The sequence below is a fragment of the Danio aesculapii genome, chromosome 4, assembly GCF_903798145.1.
Source record: "Danio aesculapii chromosome 4, fDanAes4.1, whole genome shotgun sequence".
NCBI lineage: Eukaryota > Metazoa > Chordata > Actinopteri > Cypriniformes > Danionidae > Danio > Danio aesculapii.
The window spans coordinates 29562226-29581118 of record NC_079438.1 but is presented as its reverse complement, the minus strand read 5'-3'; the positions used below and the strand labels follow the sequence as shown (position 1 = coordinate 29581118).

Here is an 18893-nt window from a genome sequence, read left to right as displayed (position 1 = left end):
TCAAGTCTCTTTCAGTAACACAGAGGAGGCAGCCAGCCCCCAGGGGGCGATCTAATGGCCGGGACTTTTACACAAACGCAGGCATGTGACACACTTACTCAAACGCAGGCATGTGACACACTTACTCAAATGCAGGCATGTGACACACTTACTCAAACACAGGCATGTGACACACTTACTCAAACGCAGGCATGTGACACACTTGGTACAGACACATCAGAGTCCCCAAAATCTCCAGTGACTTTAAATTTGTATTTTTTTAATGTGTCACTTTTTTGACATCTTGTTACTGGGAAAGTCTGCAAAGCCGCTAAATATAGCAACAAAGACAGTAAATTAGCAAAACTTTTGACAAATGTGTTCATTCATGTGTATTTGATGACTAGTCTAGATTAGGGCTAATCTTAGACGTCTATTAGATTTTCACTGACAGTCCAAATTTAGCAGAGATGTCTTTGTTTAGATGTTATTAAACTCTGGTTTCCACAGCCGTTCAGATGTTGTGTTTCAGACATTTGTCAGGTATTTGTTCTCAAACTGCTCCTGTGTGTAGGACTAGTCTCTTAAACATCTTATCCAAAGACTGTGTTGTGTTTATTTTTGTCCTTTGTAGCTGTGAAATTTCATTTTTAATAACATGTGAATGTGTGCGTCTGGTGTGTGATACTTCCAGCTGTCGTGTGTGCTGCATTGCGCATCCGGTGTGCAACCCCCTTTAGTGTAATGTGCTCAAAACCTGCCTGGATCTACTTTAGCTGTGTGTTTATCTGAAAATAACCTTTGAATGTTCATCAGCTAATCAGAATCAAGCATTTAACAGACTCATAGTATCATGTATTAAAATGTATTTGGAGTAGGTTGTGGATCTACAACTGTGTGTGAATGAATGTTTTGGTTAAATGTTGTTCTTTTTTCCTCAATTATAGAATCTTGAGAGTAAAATGATCAGATTTCTGAAGAATGAACTGGAGAAATTTAAGAAAATCTTACAAGAAGAAACCAGACAAGAGTTTGTAAAGGACTATAATGAGAACAGAAGCAGAATCACAGAAGCAGCTCTTGATCTCACACTCTTCTTCCTGGGAGAGATGAAGCAAGATCAAGCTGCTGATACTCTTGTAGGTAAGAGACTCATGGGTAGACCTACACGAAATCTGCAGACCTTTACAGAGTTTTAGCCCATCATTGAGTTTATTTATTTACTGTGTAAATGTGTGTACATTTATATTCATTCAGTTATTTAATTTCAGTAATATTGTTGACTGATATGAAAATGTTCATGATTTATTACAGTGCAGTTTGTAAAGTCATATTTTCTGTCCTTTACTAGATCTGTTATATGAGAATTGTGCTTTGTTTACCAATAAAGTAATTCTAATTGGATTTGTGTTGTGTATTTTATTTTATATATTAAGTTTTTAGTTATGATATTCCCTAAATCTTTCCACAGTTATCTGCAGATTGTTTAAAAAATTCTCAACAGAAATAGCAAAAAATGACAGAAAATTCTAGGGGTGTAACAGATCACGGTTGATCCATGATTCGTATGGATCACAATCCATGGTTCTGAAAACACGTGACCCGCGGATTCAATTTGTAACGATCGCTGAGAGATCTATATAAATGATGGTGATTTACATATAATTATTAATCCTCAAATCGCTGCTTTCAAATCTAAAAACACAATAATGAAGTTACAAACAGTCAAATAACACAGAAGTACTGGGAGAACAGTTTATAGTTCAGATAAAATCACTGATGTTTATGTTGAAGATTAAAATCACAGTCATATGCTCAGAAATGAAAGTTGTAGGCAGCAATTACATTGTTTAACCATTAGGAGGAGACAACCACTCAAACAAAAAATCATCTAGCAATAAAACGAAGATTTATGACTGAATAACTGAATCATTTTATTGAAAATGAGACTACAAATAAATATGGGTTGTACAAATGACAATGTTAGATTTCTACATTCAGCATTATCAGCAACAGTAGCAGTAACAGGGAATTTTTCACAGCACTGAATATTTTACTATTTATTTTTATTCAGCTGATTATTTCTTTATTTTATTGTTAATAATATTACACTTTATTAGTTCTGTTTGTTAAAACCAAAAGTGTCCTGCAGTGCTGTTTCTGTAATAAATGGAAAGCAAATGACATTCGTCTCCTCTCCTTTTTGGCTGATCCGAAAAATGGTCCAATCTGTGACTAAAAAACCATAATGTGATCTGAACCCTGAGATTTGTGATCCATTACACCAGTAGAAATTCTGTCTGGCCCATCTCATGGCCATCTGTCAGACTGTCACTTACAAATAAGTCAAGACTAAATCTATCTGTTTCTTTGCTCCTGTGTTTAGGCGAGCTGTTCTTCATTAATCAGCTTAAATGTAGCCTGAAGAAGAAATATCAAAGTGTGTTTGAAGGAATTGCTCAGCAAGGAGACTCCACACTTCTGAATAAGATCTACACAGATCTTTATATCACTCAGGGTGGGAGTGAACAGGTCAACACTGAACATGAGATCAGACAGATTGAAGCTGCTTCCAGACATCATCAGTCGCTAGAGATACAGGTTGAATGCAAACATATGTTTGAAGCAGCTAAGCAAGAGGAGCAGATCAGAACTGTCCTGACAAAAGGAGTTGCTGGCATCGGGAAATCAGTCTCTGTGCAAAAGTTTGTTCTGGATTGGGCTGAAGGAAAAGAAAATCAAGACATCAGCTTCATATTTCCTCTTCCATTCAGAGAGATGAACTTAAAGGAGAAAGAAAACCAAAGTTTAAAAGACCTCATAACTCAGTTTTTTCCAGAGACTAAAGGACTGAACCTTACAAGAAGCACACGATTCAAAGTCCTGTTCATCCTTGATGGATTGGATGAATGTCGTCTTCCTCTGAACTTTGCTGGTAATGAGACGTGTTGTGATGTATCTTCAGCAGTCTCTCTGGATGTTCTCCTGACGAACCTCATCAAGGGAAATCTGCTTCCTTCTGCTCTCATCTGGATCACCAGCAGACCAGCAGCTGCCAGTAAGATTCCTGCTGACTGTATCGACCGGCTGACAGAGATACGAGGATTCAATGATGCCCAAAAGGAGGAGTACTTCAGAAAGAGACTCACAGATCAGAATCAGGCCAAAGAAATCATTGAGCACATTAAACAGTCAAAGAGTCTCTTTATTATGTGCCACATCCCAGTCTTCTGCTGGATTTCAGCCACTGTTCTCCAGAACATTTTGAAGGAGAACAGAAATACTGAACTGAAACACAGGGCTAATGCTGAAACACTCCTGGAATCTCCCAAGACTCTGACACAGATGTACACACACTTTCTCCGCTTTCAGATCCAGCAGAGCAGAAGAAAGTATGATGGAGAAAACACACCAGATGTCTCCTGGGATCCAAACCTCATCCTTTCACTGGGGAAACTGGCCTTCCAGCAGCTGGAAAGAAACAATGTGATCTTCTATGAGAGCGATCTGAAAGACTGTGGCATTGACGTCTATAAGGCATCGGTGTACTCAGGCATGTGTACCCAGATCTTTAAGGAGGAGACGGGGATCATTCTTGGTACCATGTACTGCTTTCTTCACTTGAGCATTCAGGAGTTCATTGCAGCCCTTTATCAACATCTGTTTCTAGACAGCGACATGAAGCATGGATGGCTTTTTATACAGAAAAGCAAAGCTAAATGTATGATTGATTTGCTGAAGACTGCAGTGGACAAGGCTCTGGAAAGTGAGAATGGACATCTGGACCTTTACCTTCGCTTCCTTCTCGGTCTGTCACTCCAGTCCAATCAACAACTCTTACGAGGCCTGTTGACACAGCAGGATGACAGAGACCAGAGCAAAGAGGAAATAATTGCATACATCAAGAAGAAACTTGAAGGGAATCTGTCTCCAGAGAGATCCATCAATCTGCTCTACTGTCTGAATGAACTGAACGATCAAACTCTGCTGAAAGAGATTCAGTCTCACCTCAGTAGAGGAAGTCTGTCATCTGCTCGCCTTTCACCTGCCCAGTGGTCTGCTGTGGCCTTTGTGTTAATGACCTCAGAGGAGCTGGAGGAGTTTGAGCTTCAGAAATTCCAGAGATCAGACGAGTGTCTCATCAGACTATCAGCAGTCATCAAATCCTCCAAAAGAGCTCAGTAAGTCAAAGTCTGTTTTGTTTTCATTTAAGAAATAGACATTTGCTGATATTAAATAATACAATTGATCATGTTAATGAACGTGTACAGTATTGTTATTGTCTGCACTTCAAAATACTGTGAATAATTGTTTATTATTTAATATTTCAGATTGTTTTTAATAACCTTCAGATTAATTTATTGGCAGTGGTTGTGTAAGGGATAGTTTACCCAACAATATAAATTAACTCATTTACTCATCCTCAAGTGGTTATAAACCTTTCTGGAAGTTTCTTTCTCCTGTTGAACATGAAATAAAATATTTTGATGAAAGATGGAAACCTGTAATCATTGACATGAAGGTCAAAGGCTAATGGTTTTCATCTTAAAAGTCTTTTGTGTTCAACAGAATAAAGAAGCTCGTAAAGGTTTGGAACTCCTTGAGGCTAATGTTTGGGTAAATGTTTGGGTGAACTCTCTCTTTAAAGGGCTCCTATGATGAAAATCATCTGGTGTAAGCAGTTTGAACAGATCTGTGTGTAGTATAGTGTGTGTACAGTCATATTGGGGTGATAGAAACACAAGTCAGTCTCTTATTTTAAATTTCCTGGCATTAAAATAGGATCCAAATCTCTGCAATTCTGAGACCCACCAATACTTTGTACCAACATTGTGTGTGACTCATCGCTCCAGAAAGGCTTTAATTAACTCCACAACAAATACATCAAATAAGCATAAGTTCTTACTGTAGTATTTCTCATTCTTGTCTATCACTGTGCTGTTTATCTAACATGAGACGCAGCAGGAGATATAGACAGCCCTCAGAGCAATATAGAGAGATCTCTGTGGCTCTGACATGTGGGAATGGTGGGCGGGGAGAACCAGCTCATTTGCATTAAAGGCACAGGCAACAACACAGCTACAGGTGTTCAGAGTTGAAAATACCCATATTCTGAAAGGTATAATAAATAATCTGATAGGTATTTTGAACTGAAACTTTACAGATACATTCTGGAGACCTTTATATAAACCATTTACCTACATTATCTATGAACAGTAGCAGATGTTACAGGAGAGGCAAAAGCATATTTAACAGTACAGTTTTCTAACCTTGTCTTCTACTTCTCTGAAATATAGTAGATGAATTTGAGAAATGCAGAATATAGTAGATGCTCCTCATCTGTTGTTATCCTTTCTCGTTGAGTATCATTTTATAACTGACTTTGTATGTGTTGTACTGTTTCTGCTGTGTGGAAATTGAGTCCTTTCTGATAAGAGTGGAATTTACTCTATTCTGTTTATTTTGACCTTCTCTATTCTGATGATAATAAAGTAACACTCATCTGTGTGTATTTGCCATTGTCTTCTCATTAGTGTAGTTCACTAGTGTAGTGTTCACTATAAAGCTGGTTAGTTTAACTTCTTTATTCTTCTTTAAATCTAGTAATTCATTTATTATCATCATTTTTGTTATGAATCGTGCAGGCAGGCAAAGCAACATGAGAGGTGGATCTTGGTGCAGTTTTAATGTCTAATATAATCCTTACACAAAGAAAAGAGCAGGGCTGAAGACCAGAAAACACAAGAAAGAGAAAGATACGCACATACACGTCTATGATCAACAAATAAGAGCTGCTTAAATACACTGAGATTAGTAAGTAAACAAGGGAGTGAAGAGTAACTGGGCCAACTAACAAGGGTAACATGGGGATAAACTGGGGTGAAACATAGAGAGAGCACAGGGAACACACAACAGTACAAGGACAAGACAACCAGGATCAATCCGACTATAAATGAGCCTAATGATCTGATATAAAGGTCAAGCTGAACTGCTGCACACTGACAGTCTGCAGAACAGGAAGTGGAACAGGGGTTGATGAGCTTACACTCTTAATTAATCAGACATTAATTAGACTATTAATTGCACATTCTGCAGCTTGGAGCCTCGTCCTAAGCATTTGCAAGCCCTTTTTTAATCTAAATTGCGTAATTGATGTAAAATTCCCATCAAACACATGACAACAATAATCTAATATTTTGTCAGCTACTTAGTGGCAAAGTTTCTCACATGCAGTAGTGCATTAGACAAAAACACAAGAAATTTGCATTCACCACTCATGAAGTTAGTGTGGAGGAACACATACTCATGTTCAGTTTGGTGTTAGTACATCTGACCATAAGGGTGAAAGCTTGTATACACATAGTTTTTGTGAGTAAGCATTGTTGATCAATGAGGTCTCAGATGACCACCTAAATATTGTGTTTTTTCTCTACACAGGCTACAGTGCTGTAATCTCACTGTTCGGTGCTGTGAGAGTTTGTCTTCAGCTCTACAATCCTCAGACTGTGTCCTGAAAGAGCTGGACCTGAGTAACAATGACCTGCAGGATTCAGGAGTGAAGCTTCTCTCTGATGGACTGAAGAGTCAACACTGTAAACTGGAGACACTGAGGTAAATGATTCTCCACTCTACAGTGACTACAAAAATATAGTTACATATTGGGTTAACAAATATAGACTCGGTGTATTGTCAGTAAAAGAAATAAATATATTCATTTATATTTCACAATATAAATAAAACATTTGTCAATTTTTACAGAAAAAGGCAAAAAGAAACAAAATACGATATATATATAGATAGATCATGGGGGCTGGAGGGTCACGTGATGAACTTGATGCATTGTCATGGGAACTTGAGTATTTAAACTCATGTGTGAAAGGGTTGAAGTGTACAAGTGTGCATTAATCTTTTTCATTCAGAAACATATGTGACAATGTTCTATTCCTTCAGACACCTGGCTGCTAAGGCAGAACTAATACAGCTAATGTTAAGCTGGAGCTAGCTAACGTTAACTCTTAGCATGTTTCATCCCAAACATAAGAGTTAGCATTGGTTATAATGTAATGGAAATGATATGACATTGTAACATATCTGATATTTACAGATTTAGGGAGCGTCAGATTCTACTGAAGTGTGTTAAACTGCAATGTCACATGTAACTTCACTTCCATTTTCTAAATGTCCACAACTTTCTGTTGAAAATGACCTTTTGGATTATTACCCTTCTTAAATTATTCAGTGGATTCTTTACAAAAGTAAAACGTTGAAGATTGGAGAAATGAGTTTTTCAAATTCTTAATTCTCAATTTAGTCGTATTTAGTCTATAACTTGAGATCAAATCTCTTTGCACTCTGTCTTGACTTGGAGTCGAACCTCATTAAACTCAATTTGAGATCTCAGGGCTTGATCAATAAGGAGAGCTAATCAGGATGTGTGTGTGTGTGTGTTCATCACTGCTGTTGACATGAGCAGAAACAGCAGTCAGCATCTTCACAACACAAAGAGATGTGTGATTGTCCAACTGTGTGATGTGAACTCTTGCTGTGTTTGTAGATTGTCTGGCTGTATGGTGACAGAGGAAGGCTGTGGTTTTCTGTCTTCAGCTCTGACTTCAAACCCCTCACACCTGAGAGAGCTGGATCTGAGCTACAATCATCCAGGAGATTCAGGAGTCAAGCTGCTCTCTGAACAACTGGAGGATCCAAACTACACACTGGACAAACTCAAGTATGTGGAGCATCACTGGCCTTGTGCTTTTCCACTGAATGGCTTTAAAAAGACACTAGAAAGCTCTTTTCTGATCTTCAGTTTTCTGTGAGGGTTATGGGGTGAGGACAGACAGAAGATACAGCTTGTAGAGTATTCCAGTCATGTCTATGAAGAGCAAATCATTGAGTGTGAAATGAATCTCCTCTGTAAATGTTGGAGTGTATTGGCTCAGTTGTGACATTAAGCGGGACACACTGTACAGTTTCAGCATTTGAGCTGAGCAGAGAAACTTCTTCCTCCATTTGTGCTGAAGAATCCTCCAATATCAGGTCAGGAATAGGGTTGGGGATTGAAGATGGATTCAGATTCTGGAATCAGACACTTGGATTAATGTTCAGACTCTTGTTCTAAAATCAACATCTGGATTCCTCTTCTCTGTGCACACATGTGTATTTTTCACTTGCTAATCTGTCAGGAACTTGGGCGCTGGCGAGCAGCTTTAATAATCTGAACATAGTTTAGAGATGGACTGCAATATGTGCTCAAAGGCTGCATGTGCTGAAGAACGATGGCAAAGCTAAGTGTGATCACTGTAATAAATGAATGTTGCAGCAGGGTGTCTCCATCAACATGAGCAGTATCTGCGCTCGCTTCACCAACAGCAGAGGAAAAGAACACACTGTGTTAGATTCATTGTGCATCCCGGCTGGAAACAACAAGTGTTGTGTGTTTTAGCTGAAGAGTTTGGAGCGTGTAGCTGAGCAGCTCAGTGCTAGCTTTAGCTTATTAGCTGAGGGGGAAACTAAACAGCTCATTCTCTCCATCTGTGTGTGTTTACAGTCTGGATCATGGAGGAGACGCGAGGATTACAGCAGGACCACGCAAATGTAGGACTACACACACAAACACACACACACACACACGAGGATTACAGCAGGTCCACGCAAATGTAGGACTACACGCACGAACACACACACACACACACAGACTCTCACTCACACACGCACACACACACACGCAAACTCTCTCTCTGTCTCTCTCACACACACACACACACACACACACACACACTCTCACTCACACACGCACACACACACACACACACACACAGCTGTGGTTGTAAATGTGTGTGTTCTTGTGTTCAGATGTCTGTTTCCTCACACTGGATCCAAACACAGCACACACTCAACTCATTCTGTCTGAGGAGAACAGAGAGGTGAAGTGGGCGGAAGAGGATCAGCCGTATCCTGATCATCCAGACAGATTTGATGTTTACGCTCAGGTGTTGTGCAGAGAGAGTGTGTGTGGACGCTGTTACTGGGAGACTGACTGGAGTGGAGATCGTGTGTGTATATCAGTGTCATATAAGAGCATCAGCAGGAAGGGAACAGGTGATGAGTGTGTGTTTGGATATAATGCTCAGTCCTGGAGTTTGAGCTGCTTTTCCTCCAGTTTCTTATTCAGACACAATAACACACGCACTGAACTCCCAGTGAAGCCGCTTAGCAGGAGAATAGGAGTGTTTGTGGATCACAGTGCAGGAACTCTGATCTTCTACAACATCTATAGAGACACAATGAGCCTCATCCACTCAGTCCAGACCACATTCACTGAGCCGCTCTGGCCTGGGTTTAGGCTTTATTCTGGATCATCAGTGAAACTGAGCTGAAGACTGACGAGAGATTTACCCACAATCCTCTGCAGGAGCAGTCAGCAGCTGTGTGTGTGTGTATGTGTGCGTGCGTGCATGTGTGTGTGCGTGTGTGTGTGTGTGTGTGTGTGTGTGTGTGTGTGTGAGAATTGTAACTCCACAGCAGATGTAACAGCAGCTCTCCTTGCTCCACATTCCAGACAGCGTTCTTATAACACCACTGTTGTTCAAAGGTTTCAGCATCATTTCTGCTCTTGTAATACTTCAGATCTATTGTAATTCTGGACCTAACGAACGCTTTAAAACTCTAAATCTCTTGAGCATGTTCATCATCTGTTCTGTTTCTTCTTGTGATAAGTAGAGCAAGTTTTGCTGGAGCAACTGAACAGTGAATGAACTGCCATTTCAGTTTGTGTTTCTGACTATAGCCAGCTCCAGAATAAACTTACATTGAGTCCAATTCTGTCCACATCTGCTCAACATATCAAACTATTGTGTTCAGCGCCTCCACTCCAGATAGCGATGATCCACGGTCTCTCTCTATGTCCAAAGAAGATACACTTGTCATGGACACTAGAGTTAACAACACATATGAAAGCATTCACTGCCACAATCCCCTGCAGAATCCTCCATTGTAAATCCCCAACAGGTTTTGTCAATGGTGCTTTATACCAAACTCTCCACACTGGTTTCCCCCTACAGTATCATCAAATATCTATTCTTTCTGTTCATCTGCCTCTGTCTTCTCTCTGATCCCTAATAATAATCCTAACATTAGACACTTGTTTGGACATGATGTGCTCTCTTCAACAAGCAGCTTTTCTCTTCATTCTGCAGGCTGTTCGCTCTGGCAGTTGGTCAGATATTTGTAAGCTAGCCTATAATAAACAGCAGAGTTATTCTGCAATCAGGTGATGTGCTCCATCAGGCGCAGTCATCTGAATAGTATCCTGTAGTGTGCTGTGCTGCAGTTTTCAGATCTTGTAGTGTGTGCACGTTTAAGATTTGAGAAAATATAAGGGTCATTCCAGGCATTCGCTAATATTTCAGCTTGAACAAACTCATGTTTAAAAGTGTATTGATTATATTGTAAATAGCCTACATAATTAGGCACAATTTAAGTTAAGTTTTCAAACTAATTTCGAGAGGAGCACGTGATATGATTGACTGCAGCTGGCCACTCATCTACATTCACTAGTTAGCCAATCAGATTAACCCCAACTCACTATAAGTAGCCTAGCTAGAACTACTCTCTTATCTTCGTTTTCCGAAGAAACTAACGACAAGTCCGCTCCAGCTCTTCCGAAAGCTACTCACGGACAAACCAACCTCCAACTATTTTCAACCATCATCATCATCATAATCATCATATCGTCGTCAACTACAACGAAAATAACAACGGAGGCGGCGGAGATCACAACATCACAGCAACGGACAAGAAAGAAAGCTCCGCGCTCCCTGAAACATCAGCCCCATCTCAACAACACCCAGCCCAGCATGGAAGTCTGCCCGAGGCTGAGGCTCCAGTAAGAGGCCAAAGGCCTAGCTACTCCAGCCAGAGCACAATGAATCCTCATCTCCCGCTACTTCAAACCGCCACGTACCTTCTCCAGCGCCATCATACGTCTCTCGTATCCAACAACGACAGTCACAGAACTCCTCCAAACTCCTAGACGCCGGAACCACATATTCCATACCGCTGCAATAAACCCGAAAAGACCTTACGAATCCACGTCTTCACTGACTCCGCCCCCCTAGGACATTATAACCACACGCTCCTGCTACGCCCCCTAAACACTACGTACTACAGCCCACAAACACTGCGCCACCCCAGGCCACCAAAGAAAGCACTAAAGCAATCTCGGAATCTCCCGGACAATAACGCAACTCTTCTAGCCTGCAGCTCCCCAATCCAGTGCAAACTCCAGCCCTCCTCTTCCAGCAAACCTTACCACTCTAAACCCTCTTCAATATTCTCTTCCAAACCTCCTACGTTAACCCAGCTCATAAGAAATTTCCATCCCAAGATCCACCGGCTACGTACCCGCCCATCTACCCTGCTTTAGACACCATCCCAGCTCTCCCTCCTCTCACGTCTACACACTTGCTGCTGCTACTACTGCGGCGACACGCACGCCGTCAGCCAAGTCTAAAGAAAACAAATTACTTGTCAACTTCTGTCAACATTTTTAATCTTTATACTGAATTACGCTTGCACCCTGATCTAATTTTTCTGAATTTCTCATTCCAGGTCTGTATAACGGATCCAAGCCCGGTATCTTGGCGCTCCCTTCCCAGCCCTCCACCAACGCTGAACCAGAAATCACAGAGCTATTATAGAAAGAGATCGACAATAAATTCATGTTCGATCCCCTCATTCTTGCTGCTTCGTCAATCACATTCACATTAGCCTACTGAAATGGGATTTAGAACGTTTCTAAAAACATCTAATAACGGATCTTTCATCTTCTCATAATTCCGCCTTTTTCAGCATTATTCATCACGCCGAACGAAGATGCCTTAAATTACCACGCCATAAACCAAGCAATCTCTTAATTAATCTAGTCTGCTGCAAAGCTTGGCTCGCAGTCGACATCACCCCCGCCTTTTAAGTCATTCCTGATCTCTGGTATCTCCGATTCTGGCATTAATCAGACATTACAATTCTACTTCGCAGTCTGTCTAACATTCGGACGCAGAAGTAACCACATTTATACTTCAGAAACTATTTGCAGGATTCTCGCAATAACTATGGCGTTCGCACGTAGTTCATCTACTAGATGTTTACATGTATCTCTTAGTGACAGAGATATAAGTTCTGAAGATATAATATATCTGAAGATATAAGAACTTAGTGACAAGTCTTTCTAATATTGGCATTTCCATCGTGGAAGAACCTCCGGCTCAAGCACTTCTATAAAAATTCCTAAGCATCAATTTGGATTCGCAGAATTGCATACATACATCCATACCTAAATAAATCGACTGAAATTTAGTTCCCTTCTATTTTCTTGAAGAGAAAGATTGCGCTAAGCACAAACTGTCCATCTTAGGACATCAAAACTCACACGCGCATTATCCTGCAGAGACGCCTTTTCGTCACTCACCTCCTTCATCTCGCAGCAACATATCCCCGGATTAGATGAGAATATATCTCTATCCGATCTCGGCCATAACAACTCGGCCTGAAGGGCGTCCCGCACCGGAGGCACCGCTCAGCGCGGCGACGGGGTGCGCACAAATACAGGGGTTATGCTAATGCACACCAGACACGCAAATTCATATGTTATTAAACTAAACTATTCACATAGCGCTCCGCGGCGCGGCAGAATACAAATAGAGTCCCGAATTGTGACTAGGCACTGCGGACACTGATATAACATATGTTTAGAATTCCAAATGCATGGCGCAACGCTGCACGTCACCGAACAGCGCTTAAGGCGTGCGACCGGCTTATGCTTTCCTTCATAAGCGCTGGAATTGCTGCCCACTCATTTATAAACGATCCAATTTCATCCTCAGTACATATCTTAATATCTCAGTACAGACGCCGCCCCCTCAGTAGGCTTAGAGGGACGTTATCAGGTCTGCCGACGCGCTACCAACGGACCATATCACGGAGAAATTAATCCTCCAAGATTCTCATTTACTGTTACAATGAAGCCGCTGTCCACTGCACTAACAAAGGCGTTATCATTATCATGCTTTAAGGCTGCTTCTCCATCTCTTTATTTGGACTTTAGCAAAAAAAAAATAAAATAAATAAATAAATAAAAAAAAAATAAAAAAAATAAATAATAATAATTTATAACTGTTGTACATGTTCCTATAAGGAAATTGCTGATCCCCTTTCTTGCCTTTTGTTTCTAGAAACTAGTACCAGAAGCAGAGCCGCACCTGACCTCATCCCTCCTTTGAAGATGACATTCCCACATACATGATTTGCACTAACACCCATAAATATATTTTAGGAAGTAACCCCAGAACATCTCAATAGTTCCTCACTACAGAACACATCCAAACATTTAATTCCCCACACAACACTTCATTCCCGTTTGCCCCCGCAAACAATCAGTCTATTCATCATATACTTGCATTCACACAAACAATTTAAGCCAATTCTATCAAGAGTTATTTAAATGGAATTAAAAAAAATATATAAAAAATTTCACAAGCTTTGTATGGCTCCATTTATGATTCTATTGCTAATTCACAACCGACCTTATTAAAGGCATCCCACCCTCCCAGACATTAGACTGCCCATCTCGCCCTACATACTCTCCAATGCATTTCCACACTCAGAAAGGATACCTATCCTTGCATACAGACCACACTCTAGATGCTATGTTTATTCTAGCCTTTTTCGGGTTTTTCAGACGTTCCGAATTTACAGTACTTCTAACTTCGATCCCTTTATTCACCCCACCATCGCAGATCTGACATTGATTGACGAGGAAACAATTTCCTTCCTCATCAAGCAAAGTATAACAGATCAATCCAGAAAGGGACACTGCATCTACATATTTAATATCCCCTCCCCCACAAGCCCATTCCAAACACTCCTAGCTTACATACAATATAGGAAAACACTAAGCTTAAGTCCCCTAGCCCCCCTTTTCATAGACGACGCACACCACTCAGTGACACGTTTTTTTTTTGGTTCCAAAAAACACCTCAAAGCAGTCCTCCACCATTCAGGCTTCCCACCAGGATCATACCCCAATCACTCATTCAGAATAGGAGCCGCCACCACAGCTGCACACAAAGGGCTATCTCAACAACACATACAAACACTAGGAAGGTGGTCTTCGGACGCCTTCAAATCTTACATTCGACTCAGCCACAGCTATCTAAAGGAAGCCCAAAGGACCCTCACCAGCAAACCACTTAAACCCAGCGGCCAAGAGCACGAGCCCAATCCAGGGATAAGACAAGACACAGCCATCCCGGCTTCCAGAGGGCGGAGGAGCTACTCAGCCACCCAAGGGCGCGGGCACGACCCAGCCACCTAACCCTTCTTTCTTCCTTCTGGCTCTGAGTCGTACTCAGCTTTCTCTCCCTATTCACTCACCTAACTCCAGCAGGAGTTTTTTCCTGCCCAGGCCCCCCCTGTCACCCCCGCCCCCCCTGGCCGCTGCCACAGAAGTCTTCACCACCCCTCCACCTTTCCCTGACTTCTGTAGGACCCTGCCCCCCCTATGGCTCTGACTTCCGCAGTGTTACCCCGAGCTTCGGTTCCCGCAGGAATCATCTCACAGCCCCTCCCCCAACCCTAGCTTTTACATATTATAAGTTATTTTAACAATGACATATAATATTGCCTTTATTTTTCTCTCTGTTTGATTTTATTTATATAAATTCATATCTATATGCACCCACGCATATAAATATTAATTTATATATAGCGCTGCCACCATCACGCTCTGTTCCCGCAGGAACACCCCCAGAGCACCAATTCTGCCCGTCACCCTCCAGCAGGAGTCTTCACCTCCCCCTCATCTCTCCCGACTCCTACTGGAGCTGGCCAAAATAGCTCAACCAACCCCGAGCTGTGACACGAGCACGAGTCACGTCACTGACCCTCCCCGGCCCTAGCTTATTTTATTTTCTTATACATTTATTTTACACATTTACCTTTCATTTATTTTATTTCATTTATATATATGTATATATATAAGCACCCACGCATATAAATATACATTTATATATAGTGCCGTCACCCTCAAGCTCTAACTCCCGCAGGAGTGGTCCCGAGCATCGACCCCCGCAGGGGTCATCGCCCAACTGCCATTCACCCTTCAGCTGGGGCCTTCACCTGCCCTTCCTCTTCCCGACTCCAGCTGGAGATGGCACATACAGCTCTATCTCCCGCAGGAGTGTCCAGGAGCTTCGACTCCCGCAGGAGTCCAAAAAATAGCCCCCCCCCCAAGGCACTAGATTACCCCATTATATATTTATATATCTATATATTTTCATATATACATATATATTATATATAGCGCAGCCACCTCCCAGCTCTATCTCCGCAAGAAGTGTTCCTTGAGCAATCCACTCCTTTGGAGTCCATGCCCCACCCCAGCCCCTTCACCCCCCCTTATCCAGCTGGAGTCCTCACTTCCCCTTCCCCATTTTTAACTACTCCAGCAGGATTCCTGTCCATCCCATGGCTCTAACCCCCGCAGGGGTCTCCCCGAGTCTCTACTCCCGCAGGAGTATTCATAGCCCACGCCAACCCTGCTCGGGCTCCCGCAGGAGTCTGTATCACCCTTTGCTCCCACAGGAGCCCCCTTTACCTTTCTTTCTGTAAAACCACTATATCCAGCAGCCGGATATAGCCTTCCAAGCCTTTTGGGGAGTTTCTTCGAATACACGGCTGCTGTCCCGAGTCTCCTGCATTTGGGGAGCTCTCGAGAACCACCTGATCTCGTACTCCCCTCATATGCTCTATGGACCAGGCGGGAGCCCTGGGCTCACCTATCTCCGAGCTCAGGGTTCTCTCCCGGGACAGCATGCCAAACTTGCTAACAGTTGTCAAACAATATCTAAGTGTGAACTCTTGAAGTGAAGTTTTCAAACTAATTTCGAGAGGAGCACGTGATATGATTGACTGCAGCTGGCCACTCATCTACATTCACTAGTTAGCCAATCAGATTAACCCCAACTCACTATAAGTAGCCTAGCTAGAACTACTCTCTTATCTTCGTTTTCCGAAGAAACCCCCCATCCACCCCTTCTCCTCCTTTTTTCTTTTACCACGGGGAGCTCTCGAGAACCACCTGATCTCGTACTCCCCTCATATGCTCTACGGACCAGGCGGGAGCCCTGGGCTCACCTATCTCCGAGCTCAGGGTTCTCTCCCGGGACAGCATGCCAAACTTGCTAACAGTTGTCAAACAATATCTAAGTGTGAACTCTTGAAACATTCACAACATCATCTTTTCCCTCCTCAGGCATTAAAGCCTTTATATTATTTTCTCTTTTATTCTTATTTGGACAGCCATTATTCTCAACCCCGTAACGGACTAAACTGAGTTGCTAATATTAGTATTTCACAAAGCTTTCGCTATAAAACCAACATTTCCCTGTTGCTCATATGTCCCTCAAATCAGTTTAATGGCTAAAATATCACATTTCTGAGGAGTTTTAGATTTAGATGTGATTTAAGTTACAATTATACAACTCCTGCATTCTGTGCTCTCTTCATTTTTCTAAAAAGTTTTACATTTAGATGTCTTACCCAAACCACATATTCACAATGGTAGGCCTTAACATGGTGGTTGGTACTCAGCAAGAAGTTTTTCTATATTTAATTGTTTCCCAATATGAATGTCACAGGGTCGAGAATACAGTGACAGGGTTGAAGACTGTAACAGGGTTGAGGGGTGTGGTGCCTGATTGGTCTTATGACATTGATCGTAAGAGACACAAAAAATCAATGATGTATTCTGATATCCCGATGCGTAACAGCACAACTCTTAATGAGGAAACCAAGCGTAAGAGAAAGGAGAGGCGCCTCAGCAAGAGGGCGCGCAGGACCAACAAACCAACTGAAGGAACTCTAACTAACCTCGCTGCTCAGTTTAAACACATAACTCTTAGTGCATGAATGTGAAGGCACACTACCTATGAAGGCTGAGAATGTAACTGCCAAATAATTGACTTATACTCGGATGACTATGTATCTGTCTTCCCGGGGGATTTTCCCACTGTTCAAATGATATTTGCTCTTTGAATGTGGAATTTAATTAAGATGTGCACCTGTGTTTATGATTGATCTATGCTGTTTCTGAACATTGTTCATGGGACCTGTCTCCCAACACGGTCCCAGCGTCGATCGTTATCTATGCATGATGAGTATAAAAGCTGAAATGTATAAACCAGCTTTGCGCTTTCTGACTTCTGTATACTGGATGTCTTAGGCCCTTTATTCTCAACGGAGGATAAAGTAAGGATTTTGTTTCTGTTATATGTCTTTTGTTTATTCTACTTTTTCACTGGATTTTATTTTATTAATAAAAATGTATTTTATTACTTATCTTCACTGGAGTGGACATTGAATTCATTTTCCAGAACCCATCAAGTTACCCTGTGTGGTAAAGTATGAATCTAATTTATTCTTTTTGCAAAAACATTATAAAGACGATCCTTTAACTAAACTCTAGCTAAGAAATATAGCAAGGGAGGATCCTGGTTTATCTTTGTTTAATTAGGGTAATTAAATAAAGGCGATCCAGCACAAGACCCATCTAAAAACAATCGACAATCAATAACTCATTTAGTATAAATACAAGTTTTAGTAACAGTAACTTAAACCGAAACATACCTTTGTACATGAAATAGCAGGTTCTCGGTAAACTTTAAGACAAGCTCATTGCATCAGACACGACTCTCGCTTATGAAGTCTGCTTCAAGTTGCTTCAAGTTGAATGCGTCACCGTCACATTTGTATCATAGACTGTAAAATATATGGACGGAGCATCCGTGACGTCACCCATAGGTTTCTGAACACTGCAAAAGAAGCTACAAGTAGGCGCGGCCAACCGTCGCCATTTTGTTCGCGCGTCATCGCACCCACGGCGGGATACCAAACAAGGGCAAAGAGGCGGAGAGTGGGCGGAGCTACAGACGCCTGCTGGCACTTTGCTTAGACCCAAGCGGCAACCTCCCGCTCTCTCTCGGGAAGCCAATACGGAAGTAACTGAAACTGCAATTCATCAAAATTCCGCTAGTCCTGGCTCCATAATAGAGCAAATTGCAATTGAGCCCACTGTTAGAATGGCCAACTTTACAGCAGAAGAAAAGGTGTTTACAGCCTGGTACAAAGAACGATTTTGGTTCATATAGCTATTATTACCCTCCATGACAACTGTGAGGGGGGTGAATTTTTTTATAATTCATCCATTTCCTTTATATTAGGTTATATTCAGTTTGCATAATTAAGGGCGTGGCCACTTGAGTGACAGCTAGGTCTCGCTGGTCGCCGTCACTTCACCTCAGCTGAATCCGGCAGATTAGCCACTGATCTCGGCATATTCATCGTATTTTTGTTTTGTTTTATGTGGCTTTACACAGTCAGCTGCCTTTTGGACTTATTTCTTACAATTATCAGATGATATGGGATGCTGTGTGCATTTAATTGTGCTCACAAACCATTCACGTGGCCTCGTTTCCCATGTGAGTAAAGTTATATACTTGTATACCATCTCTATAAATGTATTTGTTTTATTTAAGATCATTTATCATTAATATTTTTCTTTAGACCCGTAAAGCAATCCAGAATGTGACAGATTGATTAGCTGTAGGCTCTAGAACAGTCATCTGAAGCGTTGTCATACAGCGTTATGCTGGAGTTCATCGATAGTCTTGCATTTACTAACACAGACTATAATTGAAGTGTTTGGAAGTAATTGGCGTTTTCCTCCTGTAGAAAAACGTCATAAGAACAATGTTTAGTGGCTCACTGTATTACTACAGTGTTTTTAAAAGACTAAACACTTTATTGATATAGTGTACAGCCAAGCACATGTGGTCAGAACACAAACGAGTCGCAGG

At 41.6% G+C, this 18893-nt stretch overlaps 1 protein-coding gene across 2 annotated transcripts; it reads left to right on the top strand.

Moving 5' to 3' along the window:
• Positions 1 to 864: 864 nt before the first annotated feature.
• LOC130222841 (NLR family CARD domain-containing protein 3-like) lies at positions 865 to 17376 on the top strand. Of its 2 annotated transcripts, none has more exons than XM_056455412.1 (6): positions 865 to 1122; positions 2366 to 4160; positions 6418 to 6591; positions 7535 to 7708; positions 8531 to 8577; positions 8836 to 9801. In XM_056455412.1, exons 1-6 carry the CDS (start codon positions 942 to 944, stop codon positions 9357 to 9359), a joined length of 2895 nt encoding a protein of 964 aa, XP_056311387.1. In that variant the 5' UTR covers positions 865 to 941; the 3' UTR covers positions 9360 to 9801. The 2 variants fall into 2 exon arrangements, with proteins under 2 accessions (XP_056311387.1, XP_056311388.1); XM_056455413.1 differs by lacking the exon at positions 8836 to 9801 and adding an exon at positions 11593 to 17376 and having other exon boundaries at positions 866 to 1122.
• Positions 17377 to 18893: the final 1517 nt, after the last annotated feature.

Coding starts and splice junctions, on each gene's coding strand:
- LOC130222841 (XM_056455412.1), top strand. CDS start 942: ATGATCAGATTTCTGAAGAATGAACTGGAGAAATTTAAGAAAATCTTA. Junction 6,592..7,534: donor TGTAAACTGGAGACACTGAG/GTAAATGATTCT, acceptor CTGTGTTTGTAG/ATTGTCTGGCTGTATGGTGA. Junction 8,578..8,835: donor TACAGCAGGACCACGCAAAT/GTAGGACTACAC, acceptor TCTTGTGTTCAG/ATGTCTGTTTCCTCACACTG.